General features: G+C 43.0%; 2 protein-coding genes across 2 annotated transcripts in view; both read left to right on the forward strand.

Annotated features, from left to right (window-relative positions):
* MCF2L2 (MCF.2 cell line derived transforming sequence-like 2) overlaps nucleotides 1-3,640 on the forward strand; it is a 267,297-nt gene extending 263,657 nt beyond the window's left edge. The window contains exon 27 of the mRNA XM_043594796.1: nucleotides 385-3,640. Within this exon, the coding sequence (XP_043450731.1) occupies nucleotides 385-498 (114 nt within the window). The 3' untranslated portion in view covers nucleotides 499-3,640. The remainder of the gene's footprint in view (nucleotides 1-384) is intronic.
* Nucleotides 3,641-5,966: 2,326 nt separating this feature from the next.
* LAMP3 (lysosomal associated membrane protein 3) overlaps nucleotides 5,967-19,268 on the forward strand; it is a 54,899-nt gene continuing 41,597 nt past the window's right edge. The window contains exons 1-2 of the mRNA XM_043594801.1: nucleotides 5,967-5,990; nucleotides 9,103-9,611. Of these exons, the coding sequence (XP_043450736.1) occupies nucleotides 9,581-9,611 (31 nt within the window). The 5' untranslated portion in view covers nucleotides 5,967-5,990; nucleotides 9,103-9,580. The remainder of the gene's footprint in view (nucleotides 5,991-9,102; nucleotides 9,612-19,268) is intronic.

Genomic DNA, 19,268 nt, shown 5'->3' on the forward strand with positions numbered 1-19,268 from the left:
CTTATCTCCTTCATTTTCTCCCTCAATTCGATTTCATCAGCTTCTCCTGCCTCCTCTTTCTCTCCCCCTTCCATGTCCCTCCCCTTTTCGTGATGCCTACCCATAAGGACCAGGCCTAACCCAGGAAGCTGAGGTCACTGGCTCTGCAAAGTGTCTCAGACCCTCCCGGCCTGGCATGTCCCTCATCCCCATCTCCTTCGCATTGCTCTGGCTTCTGATCATAAATGTGGGGCTCCTGCCGGGACCCCAGTGACCCCTTGGGAGAACTAGGGTGGGCCCCAACCCGCCGGCGCCGGCGGGAATCACAGGTCGCGCCTGGCTTGGGCTTGGGCACTCCTCGGCCCTGCTAACTCTGAGGGTTCACCACTGTCCCCTCCCTTCCAGCTGTCCGGACTCTTCCAGTTGGACGACAGTTATGAAACGTGTTCCTCCAAATCTGTCCTGGAAACGGGAGAAAGCGTCCAGGGGAAAAAGGAAAGCGGAGATGAACACGTTTGAGTGTGAAAGAGAAAGAACAAACAGTAAGCGAATCTGTTAGCCGTTGCTCCTCTGACTTTCTTCTTGGAATTTTAGGCCAACAAACACAACTAAGGAGAGCGCTGCGGTGCCCGCTGCCTTGCTCGGCCCTGCGGGGGACGCGACTAGTTTCCGGGCGAAAGCAGAGCGGGCGAGGGAAGGATGCCTGCGCACCCCCTCCCCCGAGAACTGACACCGGTTCTAGAACACCGCGGCTCCCCCGCTCGGCCGGGCCGCCCCACGCCGCCTCCATTCCGGGCCCGGCCTGCTGCGGACGCCGAGGGCCCGGCCCACCCTCCAGCGGGAAAGCAGCCAAGGGGGCGCCTCGGACCCTGCGGATCTGCAGCTGGGGGTTGGGGGTGGGGTGAGATAGGACCGCCTTCCAGAAGCCTGAGGAAGGGCCCACGGCCTGCCCGCGGAGGCCACCCTCCCGGCGAGGGCCGCTGAGAACCTGGGAGCTGCTCCACACGCTTCAGCGTTAGCCCTGGGGACTCGGCTCAGACGCCCGCGAACCTCGGGGCTTCTCCCCACGCGCCTGCGCGAGCGCGGGGACTCGGTGCAGACACCCGCGAACCTCGGGGCTGCTCCCCACGCGCCTGCGCGAACGCCTGGACTCCGTGCAGACACCCGCGAACCTCAGGACTGCTCCCCAGGCGCCTGCGCGAGCGTCGGGACTCCGTGCAGACACCCGCGAACCTCGGGGCTGCTTCACACGCGCCTGCGCGGGCGCCGGGACTAGCTGAAGACGTCCGCGAACTTCGGGGCTGCTCCACACCGGCTTACTCGAGCGCCGGGATTTCGTGCAAACGCCCGCGACCCCCCGAGCTGCTCTGCCGCTCCTGCAGAGGTTAGCGGAGCCCAGTCCTGCGGGGTCCTGCCCAAGGTTTCTCAACGTTGGCATTTAGACTTTGGGGGCTGGATAATTCTTTGGGCGGGGTGGGGGGGAGGGGGGACTGCCTTGTCAAGTGTTTGGCAGCATCCCTGGCCTCTACCCACAGATGCCAGTAAAACCGCTCTCCCATCCACTCACCCAAATTATGACAATCAAAAATGCCTGAAGACATTGTCAGATTTTTCCTGGGATGGGAGTGGGGAGATTCGTTGAGAATCTCCTTTGCGAACCTTGGAAGAGCAGAAACTACAGAGGCAGCCCGGTGTTCTTCTCCCTAAATCACCAAAAGAATGTTCCTGTGGTGTTTGTGTTACTTTGTAATGGGATTGTATCCTTTCAGAGAGGGTTGGTTACAAATGTTAACGTCTGAGGTAGTTCGTTTTTAGATTTATTAGTTTTTAAATTAGTTTCAGTTATTTTTATTTTTATTTTATTATTTTTCGTCTAATTTTATTTTTATTTATAGTTTTCTAGTTATTTAATTTTATAGTTTTAAAGTTATCTGTTTATAATTTTGTTTTCAGGGTTATTTAGTTTTTGAGTTATTCATTTTCAGTTTCTTATATACAGTTATTTTAAGTTATACATTTCCAAATTAGCTCTAGAATTATTTTTAATTATCTTTACAATTATTAGTATTTGAGTTATTTACTTTTATAGTTATTCTTTTTTTTAGTTATTGGAATTTTCAAATTATTTTTAGTTTTTTGTTGACTGCTAATAATTCACTGAAAGTTTTAGAATTATTTAAAATTATTTATTTCCAGACAAAGTGTCTTTAGTTATTTTAGAGGTTTTTCCCTTGTTAGTTTTAGAGTTACTTATAGTCACACTTATTTTTTTCAGTTTAGATTTGGGGTTGTTTATTTTTACATCCATTTATTTATGTTAGTTATTTGGTTTTAAATTATTTTATTTTCAGCTGTTGCATTTTTGAGCATTATATTTCCTGAATTTTTTATTTTCAGAGATTTGGACATATTTAGTTTTGATTTATTTTCGGTAACTTATTCTCCATTTCTTTTTAGTTACATCTTTGCCATTTAAAATTTTTTTTTCTATTTTGTATTTTTACTTATTTTATTTTCAGATTTATTTTCAGAATTATTTACTATTAGAATTAGTCTAGGGGATCCAAACAAGAGAAAGACACAACAGCAGTTATTTTAACAGAGAGAATTTAGTATAAGGAATTGTTACCCAGTTATTGGAGATTTTAACAGGAGAAAACGTGGTAATGTGAGATCATGGAGATGTTAGCCATAAGGAGCAGCTACCAGCCCACTGGCTGAAGGAGCAAAGGGAAGAGGTTGGATGGAGGTGGCCCACAGTCTGAGGGGGAGGTGCTGCCCCATGGGACAGGTGTCCCACGAGTCGGAATTTGGTCCAAGAGTTGGATGCAGAACTCTCCATAGAGGGTGCTGCCAGCTGGTGCTGGAGTCTCGGAAGGCGGGGTGATGAGGCTGCTTGTGGAAGTGTTGGGAAAATGGCAAAGGGCAGCTACTGGAATCAGCCGTTGCTCTCAGCGTAAAGAGCAGTTGCCAGGGGGAAGCTGGCAGGAAGTCAGCATGTGGGGTCGCTCTCCCCTCCTTGGTCCTCCCATCAGTCTGCCCTATTGGCCAAAGCTGACAGGGAGCAAGCTGGCAAAGGAGGTGAGTGGCCCTGGGGCCACAAAGCAGAGACTAGAAGGATGGCTGAAAGCTGAGAAATATGGCAAATAAGCAACCCACTGAGCTCTGGAGTTGTTTACTTTTAGAGTATTAGTTTTGAATTTAGTTAGTTTGGGAATTGTTGTGGTGATTTGATTTCAACTTTTCACTGGACATGGGATCTAGCTAAGTTTTTGGTCCCCTGATTTGTTTCCAAAATGGAGTGGGAACTTTTTTCTTAAACACCTGAGGACTGTCTCCCATGTGACTTAAGAAAATAGTTCTAGAATTCAAGAAAACAAAAATAAGTGTTTCACTGTGTTCATAAAGAAGCCCTTGGACTTTTATGGCCAAAAAAGGGCAGAGACTAAGGGACACACTATCAGGGAAAGGCTCTTCACAATTGTCCAGCAGAGTGTTCTTTGAAAGTTTTCAGAAAGTTATGTTGTGGAGCTACTCTCTTGTGCCCCTTTCCTAATGACAAAGTATCTTTCTTGATGGAATGTGTTTCAAATTTGTAGACTACAATATTCATTATTTGCACACTAAAATAAAGTTCTTCCCAAACCTATAGGAAATCTTATTTCCTTCTACTTGCATTATTTTCCAACCTACATTGTTCCATTTTGGCTATAAGAACATTTATTTATTTGTTTGCTTGTTCATTCTACTCAACACCTATTTCCTGAGCACCCCTGTCCTCAAGAAGGTGTTGGCATCAGAAGAGACCACGGAGGTGTGAAGGTGAGTGAGAAACTCTCAGTGCAGTTGAGGGAGACAGATGTGGAAACAGATCATCACAACACAGTGTGACAAATACTATGGGGCACGGAACCCTGCCACTGACTTCCTGATGTAGTCAGGGATGGGCTGACATCTGAGCTGGTCTCCTGGAGCAAGCGTTTTCTCCAAGTGGAGATGGAGAAGGATATCCTGGTCATGCATAGGCACGGAGGCACAGAGGAGGGATGCATGGCAGAGAGAATGCATTGACAGAGGCCACTGGGCCACAGGGTTCAGAAAGTCCCTGGTGCTTGACAGGTAGGACGTCATTTGGTCCTCACAGCCAGTCTGCAAGAGAGTAGGGAGCGACATCAGGAGTCAGTGCTCTTCCTGATCTTAGGGTTCCAACCACAGCTTACAAGATCCTCTGACTTGTCATTCCTGGAATTCTTCATCTCATTCCTGGCTTTATCCTTGGTCCATTCACTCCTTCCCACTTACTCTTGGAGGTGAGTGCCTCCTTCTTCTATCTTTTGATTCCTGCTTCTTAAACATCCGTGGGGAGGGAGGAGGGTTGAGACCAGCCAGCTGTGAAGTGCAGGTGACTCCAGCTGCAGAGGAGGCAGAGTAGAACAGAGCCCCCGCGGGGTCTCTTAGGGGAGTTCTGCAGACCAGCACCGTGGGAACTGAGCTCTTGTCAAACCAATCATAGCCTGTAACTGCATTCAGCACCCCTTGAAAGTTTGTGGGGATGCCTTCCCAAAGTGGGGAACCCGCTTCAGATCCAGCCCAAGCTTGTGAATCAATAGAGAGCTTTTTTTTTTTTAACTTTTTTTTTTTTATATTTATTTTTGGGACAGAGAGAGACAGAGCACGAACGGGGGAGGGGCAGAGAGAGAGAGGGAGACACAGAATCGGAAACAGGCTCCAGGCTCCGAGCCATCAGCCCAGAGCCTGACGCGGGGCTCGAACTCACGGACCATGAGATCGTGACCTGGCTGAAGTCGGACGCTTAACCGACTGCGCCACCCAGGCGCCCCAATAGAGAGCTTTTAAAACACACAGAGCCCTTTGCTGCATTAACAGCGCTGGACATGTCTACCAGGTCAAAAGAAAGTATAGTCTTTCACGATCTATGATGGCATATTTTCACACTTTTTATAGAACACATTCATTCAGTCAGTCTTTCTCAGCATACTTCTCTACTTTGCTCTCTCCGGTTGTCTTACCCATCACCATATCCGTTTCTCCGTGAGAACATGTAAGTACTGGGGCTGGACGGAAGAATCTTCTGGATTCTGACTATTAGAATAGTCAGAAAACGCATCACCTGGATCCTCTTAAACACGTTGACCATTGACGAGCCCACTGCAGAGACAGCCCAAAGCTCTCCCAATCCTTTGGGCCCCGATTGTTTTCTGTATCTACAAAATCAGCCACCCTCGCTGGTGCTGGCAGAGCTCAAAATGCCCAGACCTCCCAGGCCTCACGTGAGGAGCCTCTCCACAAATCCTGCATCACAGGTGGGCGACAGAGGAGCCATTTCAGTTCCGGACATCATTGCTGATACTGCCCCCAGGTGTTCCATGGTAGCCAGCCGTGACTTTCCACTCTGGCTTTGCCTAAGCCCCACACAGCTGCTCTGCTTATCAGTGTCCTCTGAGAGAAACAAGAAAAAAAGTGGCTCTTTTATGAGTGACACTTACGTCATCTTTCTATTTGAGTCAACGGAAAAGAATTCAAAACCATCAGATAAAATCTTGCAGCCATGTTCCACTAGTTATTCAATTCATTTATAGCTTTATAGTGTTGCCTGTTGCCCACGAGAGGGAGGCATTTCAACTTGTTGCTGAGGGGTGGGAATGCTATAGCCCTGGAGGAAAGTGCCCTGGCTGAAACAGTTCACTAAAAGCAGTCTGAGTCTGTGAAACCTGGCTGGAGTCTGAGTCTGCACTAAATACCAGCTGTGCCTTATCAAATAATTAGACACGTTCGAGATCCTTTAAACCAGCATTTCCCAGAGCATATTTTGCAAAGTAGGTGGAAGAGTGTAAGGGTTCAATGAGTAAATCTCACAATCAAAAAAAAATTTTTTTTATGTAGGTTTCATGTCCAGCACAGAGCCTAACGCAGGGCCTGAACTCATGATCCTGAGATCGAGACCTGAGCTGAGATCAAGAGTCGGCCACCCAACTGGCCAAGCCATTCAGGTGCCCTGAAAAAAAATTTCTCTAACCTATTTTTAGAATACTACATATTCGATTTCTCATTTGGTTGATACGAGTTAGTGAATTAAAGGAACTGAGAACTCTTTCATGAAGGAAATCTGTACGTTTCTGTTAAACTCATGACTTCTCAGGGTGCCTTGCTGGCTCATTTGGTAGAGCATGTGACTCTTGATCTCAGCTTCATGAGTTCAAGCCCTACGTTGGCCATGGAGCCTACTTAAAAGCAGAAAACAAAACACACTGCATGATTTCCCAAACTTATCTGACCACGGAATCCTTCTCTTTGTGGAACATAACTTAAAGAATATTTATGTCTCACGAAACAGTATGGGTTATGTGTGCTCTGCTCTACACAGTCATTTGGTGTCCCAGGTTCCTCCCTTCTGATTTTTCCTTGGGAACCTAGCTGGGAAGCTGTTGCCCAACCACAGCTTTTTTTTTTTTTTAATGTTTATTTATTTATTTTGAGAGAAAGCATGAGCACAGGGGAGGGACAGAGAAAAAGAGAGAGAAAGCATCCCAAGCAGGCTCCACACTGACAATGCATAGCCTGGCATGGGGCTGGAATTCACAAACTATGAGACCATGACCTAAGCTGAGATCGAGTCAGACGCTGAACTGATTGAGCCACCCACGTGTCCCCCAACTACAGCTTTGACAACTTTGTGTCACTGTCACCTAGCCAGCCTGAAGTAAAGCAGGGACTAGAATCCATGTCCTCTAACCCCTAGGCTAGGATTCTATTACCACACTAGCTTTTGCTTACTCAGTCGACATGTTTCAAGTGTCTCTAGTGTTCCAGGCTTACTATCAGAGAAAACAGAAAACACAGCACCAATTCTCTGTAAAATATTTGTCAATTGCATCTTTAATCTGGTAGCATTCTTTATGTATGGGTAAACTTTCAAAAATGGCTATTAAAGTAGCAAAAATTATAGGTTTATATCATAGTATTTTAATTTACCAGAGAACACATACTATGGGAATAAACAAACATTAGAGGAACAGAGTAGAGAATCTTGAAATGGACCGAGATACATCTCAGAATTTAAAGCATGAAAAAAGGCATTTCAAATTAGTTCTGAACAAAGAAGATGAATTGTGTGTGAAAGTGGTGCTGGGACCACTGTATAGCAGTTTGGGGGCGGGGGGGGGGAGGGAGGATAAGCCCTTAAAACTATTCATATTGTTCAATTATGTGACTTAAAGAAATCATGCAAGTCAAAACGTTTAAAAATGATTTTGAATAGAGTAAAGCTTTTCTAGGCAAAAACAAAAACCAGAAGCTACAAAAGAAAATCTTGACAATTCAGACTACATAAGAGGCAAAAACAAATATAGAAAAAAAGAACAATTAAAGATTCAAAACAAATACATTTTCAAAACATGGGCATAAAACTAATTTTCCATGATATATAAAGAGCTTTTATAAATCAGCAACAATAATAGAAAAAATGAACAAAGGACACAAATATACACAGAAAAAGAAATTCAAGGGGCACCTGGGAGGCTCAATCGATTAAGCATCCTACTCTTTATTTGGACTCAGGTCATGATCTCCTAGATTGTTGGTTTGAGCCCCACATCTGTGCTGACAGCCAGAGCCTGCCTGGAATTCTCTGTCTCCCTCTCTCTGCTTCTCCCCCCGCCCCCACCAAAATAAATAAATAAACTTAAAAAAAAAAAGAAATTCAAAATCCAACAAATACATGAAAGTAAGCAAAACAATGATATTCATTTCTTGTTACCAGACTGTCCAACATTTAAAACTCTGATAATACTCAGTATTGGAGAAGATACAAAAAAACGAGCGCTCTCAGACTGTTGGTAAGAGTGTAAATTAGTACTAGCTTTTTAAAAGACAATTTTTAATAGCTTTCAACATTTTAAAATATGTATATGACTTGATCTAGCAATTCCACTTCTAGGAATTCATTTTAATGATATATTCATACAAATGAACAAGTGGTACAGGTGTTCATTTTAACACTACTTTTAACAGGAAAACAAGCAGTGAGAGGTAGGGAACACCCTAAGTGTCTGTGATAGTGTTAAAATTTATCCCCAAATTGATACTCCTGTCTTCAAAGAGCAGAATCCAATTACCCTCCCTTTGAGTGTGGGCTGTACTAATGACTCTGATAAATAGAATGTGGTGGAAGTGGTGGTAATTGATTTTTCACACTGGGTGATAAAAAGCATTTTGGCTTCTTCCTCATTCTCTCTCTTGGATTACTCACTGTGGAAGAAGCGAGCTACCACACTGAGAGGACAGTGAGGCAGCTGTATGGAGAGACCCACGTAGCAGGAACTGAAGCCTCCTGCCAACAGTCACGAGCCACCTTGGAATTAGATCCTCCAGCCCTAGTCGTGCCTTTAGATAACTGTAGCTCCATGTCTTAACTAAAACTTCATGAGAGACCCAGAGCCAGAAGAATTCAGCTAAGCTGCCCTTGAATTCATTACCAGAGGACCATGAGACAATAGATGTTGTTTTCAAGTGCTAAGTTTTGGAGGGTAGTTTGCAAAGCAAAAAGAGATAACAAATGTATTACATAATAAAAAGCTGGTTAATAAAGTATCATACTGGCATACAAGCAAACTCTATGCAGTTTTTAAAAATAATGTTTTCTGCTTGAGATGTAGGAAACTATAAAGAACACCATCCTCATACTTACAAGATCAAAAAATCTGGAAAATATGCAGATTCACTTTTGTTGGACCCATGAAAGAGCTCAGTTCATAGGGCAACCACATGACCTGGAATCTAAGAAAAGGCACCCACAAAGAGAGATGGGGCTCAAGCCCTTGCTTACCTGAAGCAGGCACTGCTATACACTAGCAGGGAGAATTTAGTTAATGGCCTAATATGGGCTTGCAAGAGAAAATGAAAACCCTGGGGGCCGCAGATATCATGGAAATTTGCATCCACTTGCAAACTTTTTCCAATAACCCCACTGGGCACTCACAAAAATGATTAGCAAAAGTCCTAAGAAAGCAACCCTCCCGTCACAGACCAGGAGAGGGGAATATCAGTTGCTGTAGAAAAGGCATGCAACTATGCTCAGAACCTATTTCCTTATCTTTCCTACAGAACAAAAGCAGAACCAAGTGCTGAAGGAAGGGCAATAAACACAGCCTTAGAAGGCTGATAAATCCAACTGGAACTGAGGGAAGACAACAGAATAAAAACCAAATCTCTGATTCTGAGGGAGAGGCAGGAATATGTGCCAGGTCCAGAACTGCTCATAGGGGGAGGAGAGAAATTTGAAGATCACACACAGCCTCCCACTCCAAGACCTGGGGGCATAGTGCCCGCATGACTGAGAATCAGAACAGAGCACTCACTCTCCAGCCCTCACCACCAGGCCGACTGACAAACATTGGCTAACAAGCAACAGTGGGATACTGCAGGAAAAGCCCAAGGTGCATGCTGAGAGAGGCTTTCTGACATATACCAGGGAAGACCTAAACTGAGGGTGGAGTGGACACGTCCATACCCTAAACACAGGTAACACTTGAGGAATTGGAAGTAACCATAGCAACAGCAGACCAAGGATCTACACAGAGGAATGAAGACTACAAGAAATCATAATCACATGAGTAAGTACAAAAGCTTTTTCCCCCTATTATTTATTTCTCCTTAAATGATGATTGATGGTTTAAATAAAAAAGAACTATATGTTGTGGAGCTTATAATAAATGCAGAATTAAAATGTATGGCAACAATAGAACTGAGGCCAAGAGGGAAGAAGTTGAAGTATACTGTTGTAAGTTTTCTATATTATAGGTGAAGTGTTATAGAATCATTTGAAGATCCGTTGTGATACCTTAAAGATATATACTGTAAACTCTAAAGCAAACACTAAAATAAACATGCAGAGTTTTAAAAAATAATCCAACAAATGAAATAAAATGGATTTAAAATATGCAACTAATGCAAGAGTTGGTAGAGAAAGAAGAGAAATGAAACCAAGAACAGACAGGAAAAATAGAAAACAATGGCCAAGATGGTAGATATAAACCTGACCATATCAATAATCATATGGTCTTAATACCTCAATTAAAGAGGAGTGATCATCAGGCATCTGGGTTGCTCAGTGGGTTGAGTGTCTAACTCTTGATTTCAGCCCAGGTTATTGACCCCAGGGTCTTGGGATCACACCCTACATCAGGCTCCATGCTAAGCATGGAGCCTGCTTGAGATTCGTTCCCTCTCTCTCTCTCTCTCTCTCTCTCTCTCTCTCCCTCTGCCCCTCTCCCTCACTCACTCTCTCTCTGTCTCTCAAATAAATAAGTACTTTTTTTAAAAAAAAAAAAAGAGTGGAGGACTTTCGGCAAGATGGCGGCTTAGGAGGACGCTGGGCTCACCGCACGTCCTGCTGATCACTTAGATTCCATCTACACCTGCCTAAATAACCCAGAAAACAACAGAGGATTAGCAGAATGGAGTCGCCGGAGCCAAACGCAGACGAGAGGCCCGCGGAAGAGGGTAGGAAGGGCTGCGAGGCGGTGCGCGCTCCACGGACTGGCGGGAGGGAGCCGGGGCAGAGGGGCGGCTCGCAGGCCAAGCAGAGCCCCTGAGCCTGGCTTGCAAAAGCGGAGGGGCCTGACGGACTGTGGGACTGTGTTCCGACAGCAAGCGCGACTTAGCGTCTGGGAGGTCATAAGTTAACAGCTCTGCTCGGAAAGCGGGAAGGCTGGAGGACAAGGGGAGGGAGAGCTGCTGAGCCCCCTGACAACAGAGCTCAGTTTGGTGGGGAACAAAGGCGCTCGCCAGCGCCATCTCCCCCCCCCATCCCCCAGCCAAAATCCCAAAGGGAACCGGTTCCTGCCAGGGAACTTGCTCGCTCCGCGCAAACACCCAACTCTGCGCTTCTGCGGAGCCAAACCTCCGGCAGCGCATCTGACTCCCTCCCGCTGCCACAGGGCCCCTCCTGAAGTGGATCACCTAAGGAGAAGCGATCTAAGCCTGCCCCTCCTGCCCCCGTGCACCTTGCCTACCCACCCCAGCTAATACTCCAGATCCCCAGCATCACAAGCCTGGCAGGGTGCAAGTAGCCCAGACGAGCCACACCACCCCACAGTGAATCCCGCCCCTAGGAGAGGGGAAGAGAAGGCACACACCAGTCTGACTGTGGCCCCAGCAGTGGGCTGGGGGCAGACATCAGGTCTGACTGCGGCCCCGCCCACCAACTCCAGGTATACACCACAGCACAGGGGAAGTGCCCTGCAGGACCTCACCACACCAGGGACTATCCAAAATGACCAAGCGGAAGAATTCCCCTCAGAAGAATCTCCAGGAAATAACAACAGCTAATGAGCTGATCAAAAAGGATTTAAATAATATAACAGAAAGTGAATTTAGAATAATAGTCATAAAATTAATCGCTGGGCTTGAAAACAGTATACAGGACAGCAGAGAATCTCTTGCTACAGAGATCAAGGGCCTAAGGAACAGTCACGAGGAGCTGAAAAACGCTTTAAACGAAATGCATAACAAAATGGAAACCACCACAGCTCGGCTTGAAGAGGCAGAGGAGAGAATAGGTGAACTAGAAGATAAAGTTATGGAAAAAGAGGAAGCTGAGAAAAAGAGAGATAAAAAAATCCAGGAGTATGAGGGGAAAATTAGAGAACTAAGTGATGCACTAAAGAGAAATAATATACGCATAATTGGTATCCCAGAGGAGGAAGAGAGAGGGAAAGGTGCTGAAGGGGTACTTGAAGAAATAATAGCTGAGAACTTCCCTGAACTGGGGAAGGAAAAAGGCATTGAAATCCAAGAGGCACAGAGAACTCCCTTCAGACGTAACTTGAATCGATCTTCTGCACGACATATCATAGTGAAACTGGCAAAATACAAGGATAAAGAGAAAATTCTGAAAGCAGCAAGGGGTAAACGTGCCCTCACATATAAAGGGAGACCTATAAGACTCGTGACTGATCTCTCTTTTGAAACTTGGCAGGCCAGAAAGAATTGGCACGAGATTTTCAGGGTGCTAGACAGAAAAAATATGCAGCCAAGAATCCTTTATCCAGCAAGTCTGTCATTTAGAATAGAAGGAGAGATAAAGGTCTTCCCAAACAAACAAAAACTGAAGGAATTTGTCACCACTAAACCAGCCCTACAAGAGATCCTAAGGGGGACCCTGTGAGACAAAGTCCCAGAGACATCACTACAAGCATAAAACATACAGACATCACAATGACTCTAAACCCGTATCTTTCTATAATAACACTGAATGTAAATGGATTAAATGCGCCAACCAAAAGACATAGGGTATCAGAATGGATAAAAAAACAAGACCCATCTATTTGCTGTCTACAAGAGACTCATTTTAGACCTGAGGACACCTTTAGATTGAGAGTGAGGGGATGGAGAACTATTTATCATGCTACTGGAAGCCAAAAAAAAGCTGGAGTAGCCATACTTATATCAGACAAACTAGACTTTAAATTAAAGGCTGTAACAAGAAATGAAGAAGGACATTATATAATAGTTACAGGGTCTATCCATCAGGAAGAGGTAACAATTATAAATGTCTATGCGCCAAACACTGGAGCCCCCAAATATATAAAACAATTACTCATAAACATAAGCAACCTTATTGATAAGAATGTGGTAATTGCAGGGGACTTTAACACCCCACTTACAGAAATGGATAGATCATCTAGACACACGGTCAATAAAGAAACAAGGGCCCTGAATGACACATTGGATCAGATGGACTTGACAGATATATTTAGAACTCTGCATCCCAAAGCAACAGAATATACTTTCTTCTCGAGTGCACATGGAACATTCTCCAAGATAGATCATATACTGGGTCACAAAACAGCCCTTCATAAGTTTACAAGAATTGAAATTATACCATGCTTACTTTCAGACCACAATGCTATGAAGCTTGAAATCAACCACAGAAAAAAGTCTGGAAAACCTCCAAAAGCATGGAGGTTAAAGAACACCCTACTAACGAATGAGTGGGTCAACCAGGCAATTAGAGAAGAAATTAAAAAATATATGGAAACAAACGAAAATGAAAATACAACAATCCAAACGCTTTGGGACGCAGCAAAGGCAGTCCTGAGAGGAAAATACATTGCCATCCAGTCCTATCTCAAGAAACAAGAAAAATCCCAAATACAAACTCTAACAGCACACCTAAAGGAACTAGAAGCAGAACAGCAAAGGCAGCCTAAACCTAGCAGAAGAAGAGAAATAATAAAGATCAGAGCAGAAATAAACAATATAGAATCTAAAAAAACTGTAGAGCAGATCAACGAAACCAAGAGTTGGTTTTTTGAAAAAATAAACAAAATTGACAAACCTCTAGCCAGGCTTCTCAAAAAGAAAAGGGAGATGACCCAAATAGATAAAATCATGAATGAAAATGGAATTATTACAACCAATCCCTCAGAGATACAAGCAATTATCAGGGAATACTATGAAAAATTATATGCCAACAAACTGGACAACCTGGAAGAAATGGACAAATTCCTGAACACCCACACGCTTCCAAAACTCAATCAGGAGGAAATAGAAAGCTTGAACAGACCCATAACCAGCGAAGAAATTGAATCGGTTATCAAAAATCTCCCAACAAATAAGAGTCCAGGACCAGATGGCTTCCCAGGGGAGTTCTACCAGACGTTTAAAGCAGAGATAATACCTATCCTTCTCAAGCTATTCCAAGAAATAGAAAGGGAAGGAAAACTTCCAGACTCATTCTATGAAGCCAGTATTACTTTGATTCCTAAACCAGACAGAGACCCAGTAAAAAAAGAGAACTACAGGCCAATATCCCTGATGAATATGGATGCAAAAATTCTCAATAAGATACTAGCAAATCGAATTCAACGGCATATAAAAAGAATTATTCACCATGATCAAGTGGGATTCATTCCTGGGATGCAGGGCTGGTTCAACATTCGCAAATCAATCAACGTGATACATCACATTAACAAAAAAAAAGAGAAGAACCATATGATCCTGTCAATCGATGCAGAAAAGGCCTTCGACAAAATCCAGCACCCTTTCTTAATAAAAACCCTTGAGAAAGTCGGGATAGAAGGAACATACTTAAAGATCATAAAAGTCATTTATGAAAAGCCCACAGCTAACATCATCCTCAACGGGGAAAATCTGAGAGCTTTTTCCCTGAGATCAGGAACACGACAAGGATGCCCACTCTCACCGCTGCTGTTTAACATAGTGCTGGAAGTTCTAGCATCAGCAATCAGACAACAAAAGGAAATCAAAGGCATCAAAATTGGCAAAGATGAAGTCAAGCTTTCGCTTTTTGCAGATGACATGATATTATACATGGAAAATCCGATAGACTCCACCAAAAGTCTGCTAGAACTGATACAGGAATTCAGCAAAGTTGCAGGATACAAAATCAATGTACAGAAATCAATTGCATTCTTATACACTAACAATGAAGCAACAGAAAGACAAATAAAGAAACTGATCCCATTCACAATTGCACCAAGAAGCATAAAATACCTAGGAATAAATCTAACCAAAGATGTAAAGGATCTGTATGCTGAAAATTATAGAAAGCTTATGAAGGAAATTGAAGAAGATTTAAAGAAATGGAAAGACATTCCCTGCTCATGGATTGGAAAAATAAATATTGTCAAAATGTCAATACTACCCAAAGCTATCTACACATTCAATGCAATCCCAATCAAAATTGCACCAGCATTCTTCTCGAAACTAGAACAAGCAATCCTAAAATTCATATGGAACCACAAAAGGCCCCGAATAGCCAAAGGAATTTTGAAGAAGAAGACCAAAGCAGGAGGCATCACAATCCCAGACTTTAGCCTCTACTACAAAGCTGTCATCATCAAGACAGCATGGTATTGGCACCAAAACAGACACATAGACCAATGGAATAGAATAGAAACCCCAGAACTAGACCCACAAACGTATGGCCAACTCATCTTTGACAAAGCAGGAAAGAACATCCAATGGAAAAAAGACAGCCTCTTTAACAAATGGTGCTGGGAGAACTGGACAGCAACATGCAGAAGGTTGAAACTAGACCACTTTCTCACACCATTCACAAAAATAAACTCAAAATGGATAAAGGACCTAAATGTGAGACAAGAAACCATCAAAACCTTAGAGGAGAAAGCAGGAAAAGACCTCTCTGACCTCAGCCGTAGCAATCTCTTACTCGACACATCCCCAAAGGCAAGGGAATTAAAAGCAAAAGTGAATTACTGGGACCTTATGAAGATAAAAAGCTTCTGCACAGCAAAGGAAACAACCAACAAAACTAAAAGGCAACCAACGGAATGGGAAAAGATATTCACAAATGACATATCGGACAAAGGGCTAGTATCCAAAATCTATAAAGAGCTCACCAAACTCCACACCCGAAAAACAAATAACCCAGTGAAGAAATGGGCAGAAAACATGAATAGACACTTCTCTAAAGAAGACATCCGGATGGCCAACAGGCACATGAAAAGATGTTCAGCGTCGCTCCTCATCAGGGAAATACAAATCAAAACCACACTCAGGTATCACCTCACGCCAGTCAGAGTGGCCAAAATGAACAAATCAGGAGACTATAGATGCTGGAGAGGATGTGGAGAAACGGGAACCCTCTTGCACTGTTGGTGGGAATGCTAAGTGGTGCAGCCGCTCTGGAAAGCAGTGTGGAGGTTCCTCAGAAAATTAAAAATAGACCTACCCTATGACCCAGCAATAGCACTGCTAGGAATTTATCCAAGGGATACAGGAGTACTGATGCATAGGGCCACTTGTACCCCAATGTTCATAGCAGCACTCTCAACAATAGCCAAATTATGGAAAGAGCCTAAATGTCCATCAACTGATGAATGGATAAAGAAATTGTGGTTTATACACACAATGGAATATTACGTGGCAATGAGAAAAAATGAAATATGGCCTTTTGTAGCAACGTGGATGGAACTGGAGAGTGTGATGCTAAGTGAAATAAGCCATACAGAGAAAGACAGATACCATATGGTTTCACTCTTATGTGGATCCTGAGAAACTTACCAGGAACCCATGGGGGAGGGGAAGGAAAAAAAAAAAAAAGAGGTTAGAGTGGGAGACAGCCAAAGCATAAGAGACTGTTAAAAACCGAGAACTGCGGGTTGATGGAGGGTGGGAGGGAGGGGAGGGTGGGTGATGGGTATTGAGGAGGGCACCTTTTGGGATGAGCACTGGGTGTTGTATGGAAACCAATTTGTCAATAAATTTCATAAAAAATTAAAAAAAATTAAAAAAAAAATTAAAAAAAAAGTGATTGTCAAATGGATATTTAAAAAACAAACAAACAAAAACACCACCCTTGTGGCCTGCTTAAAAAAACACACTAAGTATTGTTAGATTAATTAAACAAGGAGTCCATTAGACTAAGGTGGCTTTAATGTCTTAGTAGCGTGGGCAAGCAAACCAAAACCTATGCCTATAATCCCTCAAGATTAGGAAATTGAAACCTAAGCACAACCAATCACAAACAGCCAATTCAATTTTCTCAAATAATGCAACCAATTAGGCTATAGCCAATCAAATAATTTCCTTGCTTTGCTTCCACCTCTTCTCTATAGACATCTTTCCACTAGTTCCTTACAGTGAGCACTCCTAATTACTTCTGGTTTGTCACTGCCCTATTTGAATTGATTTTTGCTCAAATAAATTTTTTTTTAAATTTTTAACATTTATTTATTTTTGAGAGACAGAGCATGAGCAAAGGAGGAGCAGAGAGAGAGGGAGACACAGAATCTGAAGCAGGCTCCAGGTTCCGAGCTGTCAGCACAGAGCCCAACGAGGGGCTCAAACTCACAAACCATGAGATCATGACCGACCTGAAGTCAGATGCTTAACCAACTGAGCCACCAAGGTGACCCTCAAAGAAGCAAAAATTTTAATATGCCTCAGTTTTTCTGTTAGTGGTATAAAGACACAAATAGATTAAAAGTAAAACAATGGAAAAAGTTATGCTGTGTTAGCACTAATCCAAAAAACAAAAACAAAAACAAAGCTAGAATGACCGTGTTAATATAAAACAAAGTAAGTCTCAGAATAAAGAATATGGCAGACTTCAAGCTGTATTACAAAGCTGTAATCATCAAGACAGCACAAAAACAGACACTCAGATCAATGAAACAGAAGAGAGAACCCAGAAATGGACGCACAAATGTTTGGCCAACTAATCTTTGACAAAGCAGGAAAGAATATTCAATGGAATAAAGACAAGTCTCTTCAGCAAGTGGTGCTGGGAAAACTGGACAGCAACATGCAGAAAAATGAATCTGGACCACTTTCTTACACCACACACAAAAATAAACTCAAAATGGATGAAAGACCTAAATGTAACACAGGAAGCCATCAAAATCCTCAAGGAGAAAGCAGGCAAAAACCTCTTTGACTGCGGCCGCAGCAACCTCTTAGTCAACATGTCTCTGGAGGAAAGGGAAACAAAAGCAAAAATGAACTATTGGGACCTCATCAAAATAAAAAACTTCTGCACAGTGAAGGAAACAATCAGCAAAACTAAAAGGCAACCGACGGAATGGGAGAAGATATTTGCAAACGACATATCAGATAAAGGGTTAGTATCCAAAATCTATAAAGAACTTATCAAACTCAACACCCAAAAAAACATAATCCAGTGAAGAAATGCACAAAAGACATGAATAGACACTTCTCCAAAGAAGACATCCGGATGGCCAACCGACACATGAAAAAATGCTCCACATTAAGGGCACCTGGGTGGCTCAGTCGGTTGAGCGTCAGACTTCAGCTCAGGTCATGATCTCACAGCTCATGAGTTCAAGCCCCGTGTCGGGTTCTGTGCTGACAGCTCAGAACCTGGAGCCTGCTTTGGATTCTGTGTCTCCCTCGCTCTCTGCCCCTAACCCACTCACATTCTGTCTCTGTCTCTCTCAAAAATAAATAAACATTAAAAAAATTTTTTTTAATGCTCCACATCACTCATCATCAGGGAAATACAAGTCAAAACCACCATGAGATACCACCTCACACCTGTCAGAATGGATAACATTAACAAATCAGGCAACAACAGATTTTGGTGAGGATGAGGACAAAAAGGATCTCTTTTGCACTGCTGGTGGGAATGCAAACTGGTCCGTCCACAATGGAAAACAGTATGGAGATTCCTTTAAAAATTAAAAATAGAACTACACTACGATCCAGCAATTGCACTACTAGGTATTTATCCAAGGGATACAGGTATGCTGTTTTGAAGGGGCACATGCACCTGAATGTTTACAGCAGCACTATCAACAATAGCTGAAGTATGGAAAGAGCCCAAGTGTCCATCGATGGATGAATGGATAAAGAAGATGTGGTACATATATAATGGAGTATTACTCGGCAATCAAAAAGAATTAAATCTTGCCATTTGCAACTATGTGGATGGAACTGGAGCATATAATGCTAAGCGAAATTAGAGAAAGACAAATATCATATGACTTCACTCATAGGAGGACTTTAAGATGAAAAACAGATGTACATAAGGGAAGGGAAGCAAAAAAAAAACAGGGATGGGGACAAAAACATAAGAGACTCTTAAATATGGAGAACAAACAGAGGGTTACTGGAGGGGTTGTGGGAGGGGGGATGGGCTAAGGGGGTAAGGGACATTGAGGGATCTACCCCTGAAATCTTCGTTGCACTATATGCTAACTAATTTGGATGAAAATTTAAAAAAAATAAATAAATAATTTTTAAAAAAGAATAAGGAATATAACCAAAATAAAGAAGATTATTAAAAAATGATAAGGTGGTTAATCCATCAAGAGGATATAGCAATCCTAAACATTTACCCATCAGTGACAGAGCTTCAGAATACACAAAACAAAAACAGAACTGCAAAGAGAAATAAACAAATCCATAATTACAGTCAGATATTTCAACTCCTCTCTTGCAAGAATTGATAAAGCAATAGAAAATCAGGAAGATTATAGAATATTTGAATAACATATATCAACCAATTTAACCTAATTAACATTTATAGAACATTGAATGCAACAACAGAAGAATACACATATTGTTCTTAAGTGTGCATGGAACATTTAACAAGACAGACCATTGTAATGAGCTGAATTGTGTTGTCCACCCCCGCCCCCCCCCATGTTGTGTTGGCCTTAGCCTAGAAATGCCTGAGGCACTCACCTGAACTGCATTACTCATAGAGAGCCCCCACAAACATTTCTTCCTACAGGGGCTAATATTGTGGTTGGACAAGC

Source organism: Prionailurus bengalensis, chromosome C2, assembly GCF_016509475.1.
Source record: "Prionailurus bengalensis isolate Pbe53 chromosome C2, Fcat_Pben_1.1_paternal_pri, whole genome shotgun sequence".
Taxonomy (NCBI): Eukaryota; Metazoa; Chordata; class Mammalia; order Carnivora; family Felidae; genus Prionailurus; species Prionailurus bengalensis.